The sequence below is a fragment of the Myotis lucifugus genome, unplaced genomic scaffold (genome assembly GCF_000147115.1).
Source record: "Myotis lucifugus unplaced genomic scaffold, Myoluc2.0 scaffold_11, whole genome shotgun sequence".
NCBI classification, from domain to species: Eukaryota; Metazoa; Chordata; class Mammalia; order Chiroptera; family Vespertilionidae; genus Myotis; species Myotis lucifugus.
The window spans coordinates 14,777,624-14,791,541 of record NW_005871059.1 but is presented as its reverse complement, the minus strand read 5'-3'; the positions used below and the strand labels follow the sequence as shown (position 1 = coordinate 14,791,541).

At 40.4% G+C, this 13,918-nt stretch overlaps 1 protein-coding gene across 1 annotated transcript; it reads right to left on the bottom strand.

Annotated features, from left to right (window-relative positions):
- Window positions 1-466: 466 nt before the first annotated feature.
- LOC102424773 (vascular non-inflammatory molecule 3) lies at window positions 467-12,314 on the bottom strand. The gene is made up of 7 exons (XM_006084467.3): window positions 12,028-12,314; window positions 11,786-11,916; window positions 7,525-7,717; window positions 5,909-6,200; window positions 2,951-3,324; window positions 1,956-2,129; window positions 467-953 (listed from the first exon to the last, which is right to left on the bottom strand). The coding sequence occupies exons 1-7, from the start codon at window positions 12,238-12,240 to the stop codon at window positions 825-827; spliced, it is 1,506 nt and encodes a 501-aa protein (XP_006084529.1). The 5' UTR covers window positions 12,241-12,314; the 3' UTR covers window positions 467-824.
- Between the last annotated feature and the right edge of the window lie 1,604 nt (window positions 12,315-13,918).

Genomic DNA, 13,918 nt, shown 5'->3' with positions numbered 1-13,918 from the left:
TGTCAAGCTAAAGATAACATCTTAATTTCAATTGTGTTTCAACCACAGGCCTATGAAAGCTAACCAACCCTGCTGACCACATATTCACAAACCAGACAGAACCGTGCCCTGCTTGACATGTACAATGATCAACTACTCCCTACCCTGGCCCCAACCAATCAGTTGAGACTACACTACAACTCCTTTAGCACCATGATGAATGATTTCCCCCTACATAACCCATCCTCTGGAAGCCATCGGGAAGCCAGGCTTTTGAGCACTATTTTACTTATTAGTTGAGGAAATGGCTTGGTGCCATTTCCTCAACTAATAAGCCCTTGCTTTCTTGGCTGCAAACTCCTGTTCCTCTTTGATTGGACTTTGATGCATGTAAGCAAACAGACTCCTTTGGTCTGGTAACACCAGCCAGAAAAACTAAGAGAGAAAGAGAAAAGTTTCCCCATCCCCAACATAAACAATACATATGTTTGCCATAGGACTCAATACAACTATTTTTATTTTGTTCTCTTTGGTTTTTAAAATAAAGCCTCTAATTATTATGATGCAGCCTGAACTGATTCTCATGAGAAAAAATTTATTTTGCACACCAATAAAATATACTCTATTGCCTCAGAAATACTAGTTGAAGCTATAAAAATGAATGGCTTCACTTTTCAAAGAAAGAGCTTTGTTCACACATCTATTGTTTTTTAAAAATTCCTTTGTTGTTTCAGTAAATTTATGACATCTCATAAACAGACACTAAGGGGTCTCTCTTTTTTTTTCTTTCTTTCTTTTCCCTTTCTTTGCCAGGCTAATCCTGAAAGGGAGCGGGTAAAAAGAGATCATTGTAATTTCCCTGGTCCCTGCCCTAAGCGTGGAGGGTCCTTCTCGAACACTCTTCCATACAGGGCCATGACTAAGATGGGCAAAGGGGCTCCACTTGTGCTCTGCAGACGTCCATCTCTTGAAACCTAATCAAAGAAAGCAAAGGATTAATCCCCAGGCAGAGCTTGGTTTCCAGCCCACGTGCCTTTCTAAAAGCAGCAGAAAATGGCAAAATCATGCAGAATTCAGTGTCAGAAGACACAGGTTTCAGATCCAGAGGTCTAATAGCAAAGGAACCTTGGGTGAAAATGTAGCAAATAAATCTATTGTACAGGAGTTAAATAAGATAATGTGTAAAAAAGAGTTCTTTTAACTCATGAAACACTATAGAAAGTATTAATTATTACTATCATTATTACAATTTCTCAAAAGAACACGCCCACGAAGTAAGTTGTGAAATTGGAGGCAAAGAAATGTAGACTTGGAGAAGTCTGGGGGCTAACTCCCCTCCCCTGCAGGCTCAAGATCAACCATCCCACATAGGAAAAAAAAAAGAAAAAGAAAGAAAGAAAGAAAGAAAGAAAGAAAGAAAGAAAGAAAGAAAGAAAGAAAGAAAGAAAGAAAGAAAGAAAGAAAGAAAGAAAGAAAGAAAAAGGAAGGAAGGAAGGAAGGAAGGAAGGAAGGAAGGAAGGAAGGAAAAGAAAGAAAGAAAGAAAGAAAGAAAGAAAGAAAGAAAGAAAGAAAGAAAGAAAGAAAGAAAGAAAGAAAGAAAGAAAGAAAGAAAGAAAAGAAAGAAAGGAGTTGTGGGCGCCTTATTTAATGGACCTTCTACACCATGCAAATAAGGAGGACATTAGTTGCCAGCCACCATCCACAATCAATATTTTTATTTCTCCATAACCTTATGGTTGCCTTGGATCTCAAAATCATATTTATGCGGAAAAATGAACGCCAAATTCTCCATCATAGCTTACAGACAATCTAGAACCACACTTGTCTTCCATATCATAGCTTCTACATGTTTTTAAAGCATTGCTTATATAATGGGAACCGCAATATTGCAATACTGACCCATTATTTTAAAGATTTTCATTATGCCAGTCTATCCCATCTGTTTAAAGAAAGTTATCATCCTGAAAACCTCCTACCTCATAATGTCTTTCAGGGGCAAGCTGACTCCCACTGAGAATGAGTTGTGGGAAAACATAACTCGTTCCAAATGTGCCACTGAGAGCGAATTTCTCAAACTTGGTAAAAGCTGACCCCACGGGCTCCCCGCAAGTTCTCAGGTCAGTGGTTTGACACTTCAGTAACGTGCATACCTATGTAGGCAAAGAACAAAGAAGTGGTTAGAAATCTTGAAAATATTTTCTCAGCAAAAAGCACAATTTCAAGGGATAGAGGAATATATATTAGGTTTGGCTGCCTCTTATGCAGTTTTTCAAATTATAGGTCATAATCTACTAGTGAATCCTAAAATCAACTTTGTGGGTCAGAATTAGCTCTTTTTTTTTCTCAGTAAAGCTGAATGGAATAGATTAGAATTTTAAAAATCAGAGTATTTAAAATTGCACATAAGTATAGCTTTTCTAATTTGAATTATTTCATAAATGTTTGTTTCAATTAAATATTTCATATTTAGTAACAATTTCCATGTAGTCACACATCTTGATTGCACTAGGTCAGGATGTGAAATGAACTTCTTACTCTGGGCTCTAGTGGAAGACAGTTTTAAAAATACTGCCCTAGCTGAACCGGTTTGGCTCAGTGGATAGAGCATCGGCCTGCGGACTGAAGGGTCCCAGGTTCGATTCCGGTCAAGGGCATGTACCTTGGTTGTGGGCACATCCCCAGTGGGAGGTGTGCAGGAGGCAGCTGATCAATGTTTCTCTCTCATCGATGTTTCTAACTCTCTATCCCTCTCCCTTCTTCTCTGTAAAAAATCAATAAAATATTTTTTTTTTAAAAAAAAGTAAAAATACTGCCCTAAAGTAATCTGACCAAAAAAGAGAATGCATGAAATTTGCACCTTTAAAACTTGAACCTGGCCTGCTGAGAACTAATTCCTCTGTTCTTGAATGCAATGATGGCCTAGAAGAAAGATGAATAAAGAAGCCATTCTAACATGTTTAAGCATCTCTACCTGTAAGTAATATTGGCCTTCTACTGTGTGCAGTCCATCAAAAGCTCCTAGTGCATACACCTCATCTGTTCGCTTCTCAGACATCTTATAAGTAAAGTGACAACACAAGTCTTTCTGGCACACTGTGTAACTTCCTGCATTTCTCTTAAGCTCAGTGAAGGTGAACTCATCAAAATAAATCATCCCTGGAAAATCCAACTGCTCAGACAAGAATGGCTTGATGCCTTTGTCATAACCACTCCAGGCAACAGGTGCAGGGAAGGTGGGTTCACTTCGAGGCCTGGACTTCAATTCTGAGAGCATCAGCTGGCCACTCTCTGTTTCCATGTCATAGTGATACACCTTGACTGCTTCCGGTGCGTAGATTCCACTCCCTATTGGTGACATAAAGAAACACAAATATTGTATTCAAATTTTGCATTGTGACAAACTAATAGAATCATTCCCATAAGAAATTAAATACAAATTTATGAAAGCAAAGGATTTTCAAGATAGGCAAGGAGATAGCGGTTACATTGGCATAATTTGACTCTGTGACGGCTTACAGGCTTACACAGAAATTGTCATTTGACTTAGATGGCTTCTTTTTTTTTTAACTTAAGCTACTTTTCTTTTTAGCCAATTTAAAAATAAACTAGAAAATTCCCCAAACATGAAGAATAAGTTCAGCTTTCCACTGACTTATCTAATTTATTTGTTTGAAATTCTTTAGTTGGATCAATGAGTAACAAACCTACCTTACCTTGAACAGAACTACAGGGTGGGGCAAAAGTAAGTTTACAATTGTGAGTATGTGAAACAGTTTAGTCTTGTACTAGAGGCCCGATGCACGAAATTCGTGCAAGAGTAGGCCTTCCTTCCCCCGGCTGCCAGCACCGGCTTCCCTCTGGCACCCAGGACCTGGGCTTCCATTGCAGCCCCGGCTTCATCCAGAAGGACGTCTGGTCTAATTAGCATATTATGCGTTGATTATTATAGATTATTATTTATTAATTACTAGGGGCTCAGTGCACGAATTCATGCACCTTGAAAGGAACTGTGGGCCACGAGGCTGCAGTGGGCACAGGGGCGGATCTCGGCCCATCCTCCATGCCCCCACCCAGCCCCAGGTCCCCTGTCTACCGGCAGTCCCGCTCCAGTCGCTGCTGCTCTCACATGCTGATGGTGCCAGCCCTGCTCACACCACTGACAGCACAGAGCAATTGGGGCCAGTGCCAGCAGCAGGCGCAAGTGGGGGTTGGCGCCGTCAGTGGGTGCAAGTGGCAGCTGCTGCCCCAATCACCCCTCAGGAGCAGGGCGAGGTGGAGAAGCCTTCAGGGGCAATGAGGGCTGGCAGACGCTGCTCGCACCCGCTGATGGTGCTGAGCAATCGGGACCGGCGCCAGGCGCCAGCAGCAGGTACAAGCAGAGGCTGTGGCACCGGCAGCGGGTGCAAGTGGGCCCAGCGCCAGCAGTGGGTGTGAGAGGTGGCTGCAGGCTCTGATTGCCCCTCAGGAGCAGGAGGAGGTGGAGAAGCCCTAAGGGGCCATCGGAGCCAGCAGCTGCCACTCGCACCCACTGATGGCGCTGAGAGATTGGGGCCAGCGCTGGGCACCGACAGCGGGCGTGAGCACCGGGAGGGACTGTGGTGTGTGGGAGCAAAGATTTTCAGTAACCACCAGAGGCTCACCTCGATGACAGCGACCAGCACCCCACCTTGGTCTGGCGCCCCCGCTCACCTGCTCCACCATCCTGCCGTGGCCAATGCCCACCATGTTCTGTGTGCGCCCCCTGGTGGTCAGCACACATCATAGCGACCAGTTGTTCGGTTGTTCCACTGTTCAGTCCATTTGCATGTTAGCCTTTTATTATCTAGGTTTGTATTATTTTCCATGGGAGCAACTATAAACCTATTTTGCCCTGCCCTGTATAAAAGATAAACTCTAAAAGCCTGATCAAGTCTACAGTGAATTTTTTCACCTGAACAAGATTTATTTCAATATCACTAATGGATGCTGGCTGCAATGTTCTTTAGATCTGGCTTTGGTTTTTTATGTGACTAGACTTCTCTGTAACTCCACTTTCCCCTCAAGTGAAATTGAGATATAATGTTTGCATCCTTCTTTACTCACAGACATAATTTCCATTTAAGGAATGTTGGTATAGAAAACCTGTGCAATTATTAATTTTGTGACATTAGAGTTAATAAAACAATCATTAAAGAAAAGTGTGTCTTGAAAATTGCCTGAAGCCAATTCCAGACAGCAGGGATGAATCTGGAGTGGCTGAAGGGCATTTCCCCAAACCTGAAAAGGATGCAAAAATGATTGCTTGCTGCCAGACAGCTCAGGGCATCTTATTTTTTTTTTTTTTTTTTTAAATATATTTTATTGATTTTTTACAGAGAGGAAGGGAGAGAGATAGTCAGAAACATTGATGAAGAGAGAAACATCGATCAGCCGCCTCCTGCACATCTCCCACTAGGGATGTGCCCGCAACCAAGGCGCATGCCCCTGACCAGAATCGAACCTGGGAACCTTGAGTCCGCAGGCCGACGCTCTATCCACTGAGCCAAACCGGTTTCGGCAGCTCAGGGCATCTTAATCTCCATGTTATTGCCTCCCACTGGCCAGACACCTGAACAGCCGTAGGCAAATTCCCCCATTCTGACAATGCTTGTGTATATGGAAACCTTACCCTTTGATGTGTATCTCTCTACCTTGCCTTAGGACAAATTGTATTAATAAAAAGCAAGGGGTCCTGAGATGAGTTGATCTTAGTTTCTTTAGCTAGGCTCCTCTGACTCCTTATAATGCCTTTCAAAATTATGCTTTGTCTCTGGACTCTTTATTAAGTTACACACAGCCCTTCTCCAGATTGCTGAACCCTTCTAGATGCTGGAACAAGAACCCCGGCAAAAATCAATGAAGACCTCCTAAGACTGTCACTGCCACTTGGTGCATGACAGGTGTGAGTTACCTGTCATGTGCATGCTGGTGTTGTGGGTGTTTGCTGAAAGCAGGTTGACTCCCATGGCTCTGGCCCACGCCGAATGGAAGGGAACAGCCGAGAGGAGGGGCAGTGTGTTGTACCACGCCGTGGGGTAGAGGACGCTGTCAACTTGAAACTTTTTTACCATCACCACCGCCGGATCATGGGAAAAAATGTCAAAGCAAGTGAAAATGCCAAACTTCCCGAAAGGAGTGTCAAAAGTCACAACTTCGGAATCCTTCGGAAAATCAAATTGAACTTCAGGTGCAAAAAGATTGTACTATTAACAATAAATAAACAAGGAGAAAATTAGTCAGAAAACTGCCAAATAGAGGTGATCAATATTCATAAAATCTTTCTCCCATGTATGCTGATATACATATTTAAAACTGTTACACATAAACATGTGTAAATCATACCAAGTATACCATGTCTATGAGTTTTCTCACTGTGACATTAATAAAAAGCCCATTTTCCTGCAACCAACAAGTCAGCCAATGAAAATATAGCAATGATATTTAAAAGGTGAATGTTTCTGTCTTAAAATCATAGGCTGAATTTCAAAATCTGACAAATTCCAGACTGTTGCTTTCTACTGTACTCCTTACCTAAATACCAACAGCACTGTCCATGCAAAGTCTGACACATGCCTCCCTATGAAACTGCTAGGTTTATACACAGGAAGTAGGTTTAAACTTAATTTAGACAATGGAATGTCTAACCCTCCTTAGTTATTAAGCCATTAATAATTTTTTTCAGCCTGATTATTGCTCCAAAATGCCACTTCGCCTGGGCTCAAGAGTGCAGCACATGTTTTGCTCAGGTTTTGATGAGGCCTGATTATGCACATGCGTGTTCTCTCGTTGAGGATCCTGTGCTCCCTCCCTGGTGTGGCAGCCCGCCCTCCGTCTCGCAGGGATCAGTTCAGGAAGGCATGTGGCCTAATTGGAGCCAAAGGCATGATGGGGTTTTTGCAGGGTTTCTTAGAGAAATACATTCTCCTCTGGATGTTGTTGCTATAAGGATGTGAGCCTCACATTGAGCAGCTATGAAGCTCCTAAAAGACTGAAAAAATAAAACTGTAGCCAAGGACCAAGAGTGCTGGAGAGATGGATGACATCTTTTGTGCCTTTGCAGAACAGTCTACATCTGAAACTAGATCTACCTTTTCTATGATTTCTGTTTTTTTCAGGTACATAGCAAAGAAATTCCTTTTTTATTTTTTTTGGAGGAATTAAGCCAATTTCAGTGAGGATTTTCTAGTATTGCAATAAAAAAAAAGTTATAATGGAATGAATGACTAAAGCTTAGTACTCAATGTTAACAAATTGGGCCCAAAAGCTAACTCTAGTATTAAATCAGAGATAAAACAGAGCATTTCTCCTTCTTTCTCACAGAATATTAAAAACTTTGTGAAGCTAACTTAAACTCCAAACCCATATATAAAACCAAAGTAAATTAAATATTTTTCAACTAAAATGTAATAACTAAGAAATGTTTTCTAGGCAGTTCTCTAACCTACATTCAAAAAACAAGTATACATACATTCCACAAACAAACAGAAGAAGTCAATCAAGTTTCGCTGAGACACAAATAAATCTCACCTTATGGTAGCGTGCCACCAGTTTTCCTTGAGAGTCAAACACCACATCAGTGTTGTATTGGTATCGACCATCCGGGGGACACCTAGGGTCACTGGCATTGCATGGTTTCTTGTCCCCAATATTTGCCACGACGTAGATAGAGTTGTCCTTGGCCAGGCAGCTGAGCCTTTCCTGCACTGGGGCATAGCCAAACCTAGTTCAATAGATATTGCTTTAAACTTTCTATTATTTTAACGATTTCTGAACTTTCAAAGTGATACTTTATTTGCCTGTTACATATAACACAACAGCTCTGGGTTAAGAATCAACAGAAAAGATTAAGAAACTCACATGCAATATAAATGGCATCTTTATCAAAGCTAACCTATTTCATTGTGCCAAACTCCAGATTGCAGTGAGAGAGGGAAGCACAGAAAAGATGGTGGAGGAAAAAGAGAAGCACACTTTCTCTTATAAAGTACTCCCAGGAAGGCAAATGAAGGGCTTGAAATTTAACAGACTCTTCTAATGGGGAGGACCTTTTCTATCATCTCTAAGCCATAGTCTTACTAGGAGACTGTAAATAGCTGGCCCTATATAAATCATCTTCTACAGAGAACAAATGCAGCATTTAGTACTGAAATATACACTGAGTGGCCAGATTATTATGACTGGCCAGATTATTATGACCACCCCATCAGTACTTCGTTGGGCCACCTTTTGCCTTCAATACTGCGGCGATTCTTCTTGGCATTGATTCCACGAGATGTTGAAAGGTGATGCGAGGAATCTGACACCATGCCTGATGAATGGCACTGTCCAGTTCTGTGAGATTTGATGGTTGTGGAACCAGCTGCCTGATGGCTCTTTTAACTTCGTCCCACAAATGCTCAATTGGATTGAAATCTGGTGATTGTGGGGGCCACCTAAGCAAGGTAAATTCTCCCTCATGTTCTTGAAAGCACTCCTGCACAATACGAGCACCGTGGAATGGCGCATTGTCTTGTTGGAAGAAGCCATCTCCATTGGGATACACCATCAACATGATAGGATGAACCTGATCAGCAACGATACTTAGGTATGTTGTGCTATTCAAATGTTTATAATGATCTGGCCCTCTAGCAACTTCAGCGTGAAATTATAGCTAATTTGCCTACAAACGTCAGGTGGTCATAATAATATGGCCACTCAATATATATATATATATTTTAAGAAGAAAGAAAATAAAGGACCAGGAAAAAAATAGCACTTCTTTAATCTGTCAATGCAACACAAACCCTAAGATAAATACAGACTATAAAATTGCTTTTCAAAGTAATGTCAAAGCCATTCACATCGGTATTAAATATCTAGGATATTTATCCTATTAATGAGAAGGAATTGAGATGATGAAACAGGTGGAGTGACAGCTGGCCTCATGTACTTGGAAGGCTCTAATTTGGAGATGAGTCATAGACATTAACATACTATAGAGGCGATACAAAGACCAAAAAAAGTTGTAGAGAGATTTCAGCAGAAAATAAAATACAAAATATTTAGCAACCAGAAAACACTGTCAAAGAGGTGGATTCACTTGTCACTGGAAATTTCAAATATAATATGGTGCGTTCAGGCCCTCAGAGGACATTCAGTTAGAATGGACAATGGAAATGGCTGCACTGAGTTCCAGCCATGCTAATTACCAGTTGTGAGATTGTAAGCCCCCCTTTACCTCATATTTTAAATGGAAATAGTTATTCCTGCTACATAAATTGAATGAAATAATGTACTGTTCCTGGGACCAATTAGGTGCTCAATAAATGAGTAATGGCCATTACAGATTTTGTAACTACAAGAAGACAGCCCAGGAAACTGAGACCTGATTCCTTTAGAGGCCATTCAGGCTTTCTCCATGATCTCTCAGCCCTTCTGCAATTATTGTTAATGGAAAGAACAGCTTTATGACTATTGTTTTAGACCATTTATTTTATTTTTTTAAAAAATAGGGCATATTGTCAACATTCATATTTATTAAGGCCTTTAATAAAATTATTATATAACTTGTTTAATTTTTATTTTCTTGGCTAAATAATTAGGGCACTTTAATATTTCCTATCAGCTCTTCATGAGAAAAGCCCAAGGAAGCATGGGACATGTCAGTATTCTAATTGATAGTATTTCAACATGGAAAAAACGACCACATGGTCCCTCTATTATCTCTTTTAAGGATAAATATTACTAGGGAAGAAACAATAGTTTTTTTGTTTCAATTTTTACCAACATTACCATTATATTAAGTACTAGATTTCTCCTTTTTACAACTCAGATCTGCAAACTTGTCATATGAATAAGTGTCTGCAAGACTCAATAATGTTAAAGCTTCATCAGTCACCTACCTTCTCAACTGAAAAATAATTAGTTAGATATTAATTAGGCTTCCAGACATCTTTCCCCTGGGAAAGTCCATTTAATCAGTTCAAGCAAATAAAGCCTCTTGAATGACTGCAAATTATGAGTCCTTCCTGCTCTGGGAAAAGCTCCAAAATCAAGTAAACATTGAGTCATGGTTACTGGTTCCTATAAACACAGACTGTGACATTCAGAGAATATTTTGCCAGAGGTAGAAATCCCAGGGTGAGATTTGGCTCACATAGTAGAGCTCCCACGTTGCAGCATCGGAGCATTCTAATCAATTTCCAATAGTCAAAATTATTTAAGTTCCTCTTTTTGTGCAATAGCTATAGTTCTGAACAGATGCATGTAAATTTAAAATTAGCAAGTTAAATAACTTTTTAATGCATTGGTTTTGTCATTTAAAGGAATTATATACGAACTATTTTAAAAAATAAGTACACCTAACATGATCTATTTCATACATCTTTCTTATGCTTTATACAGTTTTTAAAAAGATAGTTAAGTCTAAACTACCACTATAAATAATTACTAGAATTTCTCAAAGGACAAGAAAACAAAAATGTTTAGATTCGGTTCCTTCTGTTGGCAAGAGTAATAGTGATAGCTAAGTGGATTGGGCATGAGAGTGTACAGGTTCCATGTGTAGTTCTTCACTTGACACTCTTGTCTACTCTGTAAGGGAAGTAGGAGAAGAAATGTTATTATCCCTGTTTTACAAATAAAGAAAAAGAGATGTCTAGCACTTAGGTGATACGCCCCACATCACTCAGCTAGAAGGTGGTAAGTAGAATGTGGTCTCAGAAAAAGCACTTCCTTTTTCAAGACTGCAGTTCCCACTCGCCATACTGATTACATCTCAAATGATAACAATACCAAAGCTCTTTGAGCCCAGCCAGCATGGCTCAGTGGCTGAGTGGCAACCTATGAATCAGGAGATTCCTGGTCAGGGCACATGCCCGGGTTGTGGCTCAATCCCCAGTGTGGGGTGTGCAGGAGGCAGCTGATCAATGACTCTCTCTCATCATTGATGTTTCTATCTTTTTCTCCCTCTCTTTTCCTCTCTGAAATAAATAAAAATATATTTTTTAAAAGCTCTTTGAAAACATAGCCCATTCATCTTTTATACCATTCTTACAAAGGAGGCATGTGTTCATGGGTGAACCTATCTACTTAAATTTGGAACATAAACAAATCCCAGATGTCACAATTTTCCCACTTCGTTGAAACCCAGTTAAGCTCATCTATTATAAAACCATGCATATACATACTATACTACTCATCAAAAAAAACTGCAATAAATAACCAACCAATCGTCATCATTTCAAGTCATTTACCAAACAGGAGGCAAGTGCCAGAAGGCACACCTTATGAAGCATTAGAGGCATCTAGGTCCAATGTCATAGATTGATTATTTGTCAACAAGAACTATTTTTAAAAATAAGTACACCTAACATGATCTATTTCATACATCTTTCTTATGCTTTATACAGTTTTTAAAAAGATAGTTAAGTCTAAGCTACCACTATAAATAATTACTAGAATTTCTCAAAGGACAAGAAAACAAAAATGTTTAGATTCGGTTCCTTCTGTTGGCAAGAGTAATAGTGATAGCTAAGTGGATTGGGCATGAGAGTGTACAGGTTCCATGTGTAGTTCTTCACTTGACACTCTTGTCTACTCTGTAAGGGAAGTAGGAGAAGAAATGTTATTATCCCTGTTTTACAAATAAAGAAACAGAGATGTCTAGCACTTAGGTGATACGCCCCACATCACTCAGCTAGAAGGTGGTAGGTAGAATGTAGAACACTAGGCAAGCTTACTGAATTTGCTATTGGTATTTTACAATATCACAATGTTTTGTTCAAAAATCAAAGAGTAATGACATTACCTCTGAGGGTCTGTACATGGAATCCAGTTTACTTCCGGGTGTGGGATTTCCTCCAGATAGGGGTAAATGGTCTCCCTTGTGAAGACCCAGCCGTAAATTCCATCTTCTGGGGTCACAATGATATGAGCACCCTACCCAAACCAGAGGGAACAAAGAACTTTCTCATCAATTCTGAACACTCACACTTTTTCAAGTTTCAAATTTCCTTTGCAATATCCCAGGCAGCATAAAAAGGGCAATACCTGCGTGGCCGCCAGTTTAACTGCCTTCTCAAGAACATCTATATTCTTGTTCATCAGGAGCAAAGCTTCTTCTTTTGAAACAGGTGTTTCTGTTCTGTTTGGTAATATAACCGCATGCTCATACACTGCAGCAATAAACGTGTCCAGCGCGCCAACACTCAGGACAAAGAGGGCAAAAATTGCCACATATTTTGGAAAATAGGATGTAATCATAGCTACAATTTAGTGCTCTTTGATAAACTCAGATCCTTAGATTGTGTATCACTGGAAAAAATTTTATGTTAAAGCCCTGCCTGCTACCAGCTATTTATATTTCTCACGAATGCATTACACAATTGTACAGAACACATTGGACAGCCTTGAGAAAGGATGTTGCCTAAGAAAACTGACGGCCAGGATTACACAATTGGATTGACTCACGTGTGCAGCGCTGTTGTTGACAATGTTCAGAGGGCGTTCGGACGCTAAAGGAGGAATTAAGGAGCCAATTAGATGAGTCAACCTCAGTCTAAAACTCTTTTCTTTTAGTAAAATATATTTTCCTGGTAGTTCAGTGTTTCCATTAATAGGGCTAATATTAGGACCATTGTAGTAGGCAAGCATCATAATAACAATATGTTGAAAACTTACATTCATAACTGTGACACACTGAACAGAGTACAAAGCAAGTCCCAGTTTTAACAGAGCTCACAAAATGGCAAAAGGAGGAAGAGTTCTATACGTGCTAATGTCTGGGCTCGCTTGTTCTCTTTTTAAAATATATTTTTACTGATTTTAGAGAAGAAGGGAGAGGGAGAGAGAGATAGAAACATCGATGAGAGGGAATCATTGATCGGTTGCTTCCTGCAAGCCCCACCATGGGGATTGAGCCGCAACCCAGGCATATGCCCTGACTGGGAATTGAACTGTGACCTCCTGGATCATAGGTGGATGCTCAACCACTGAGCCACACCGGCTGGGCTGGGCTCACTTGTTCCTGATCAAAGGTCCTGAGTTTTTGCATCATAAGAAGATATCAGCAGAAACCACAGTTGCCAGTTTCGCTTGAAAAGACTGCCTAATAGTCTAGAATACTGGAATTTTATCTGAACAGTGTAAAATAGAGATAGATTATCACATGGTCAATGATGGTGAGTGATCCCTGGGTTGATCTGGTAACATTGATGGCTTTTAAGTGACTAGTGGGTGGAGAATGTATACAGCATGGACACGCTGGTTAAAGGGAAGATTAATGTCTCTAGGGGAACACAGTGTGACACTTCCTCATGTTAGTCAGGACAGCACATAATTGAAAACTTACGAATTGCTGCCCTGGCCCATGTGGTTCAGATGTTTGGAGCATCGTCCTGTGCACCAAAGGGTCACAGGTTCCATTCTTGGTCAGGGCACATACCTAGGTTGTGGATTTGACCCCTGGTCAGGGCTTGTAAGGGAGGCAACTGATTGATTGATGTTTCTCACATCGATGTTTCTATCTCCTTCTCCCTTCCTCTTTCTCTAAAAAGGAAAAAAAAATTTTTTTAAACTTATGAGTTGTTTATTTTGGGAGTTTTTCATTTAATCTTTTTGGATTGTAGTTAATTGTGTGCAACTGAAACCCCAGAAAACAAAACTGTGGGTTAGGGGGGACAAGTGTATTCAAAATGCTAATTCTGAGATGTGGTCCATGCTCCATGAGGGGTAAGCAAGTTGACTTTGCAATATACAGATAAATACTTGGTTTTTTAAAATATTTTTATTGATTTCAGAGAGGAAAGGAGAGGGAGAGAGAGAGAAACATCCACGTTGAGAGAGAATCATGGATGGGCCCCTCCTGCAAACGGCTATTGGGGATTGAGCCCACAACCCAGACATGTGCCCTGACCTGGAATTGAACCCAGGCCCTTCACTC

Bases quoted from the DNA above. Each gene is read 5' to 3' on its own strand.
- LOC102424773 (XM_006084467.3), bottom strand. From the start codon at position 12,240: ATGATTACATCCTATTTTCCAAAATATGTGGCAATTTTTGCCCTCTTT. The intron at 2,130-2,950 runs GTAGAGATGCTT...TTGCCTACATAG, and splicing joins AAGGCCAATATTACTTACAG to GTATGCACGTTACTGAAGTG. The intron at 954-1,955 runs GTAGGAGGTTTT...TTCTTTGATTAG, and splicing joins CCCCTGAAAGACATTATGAG to GTTTCAAGAGATGGACGTCT.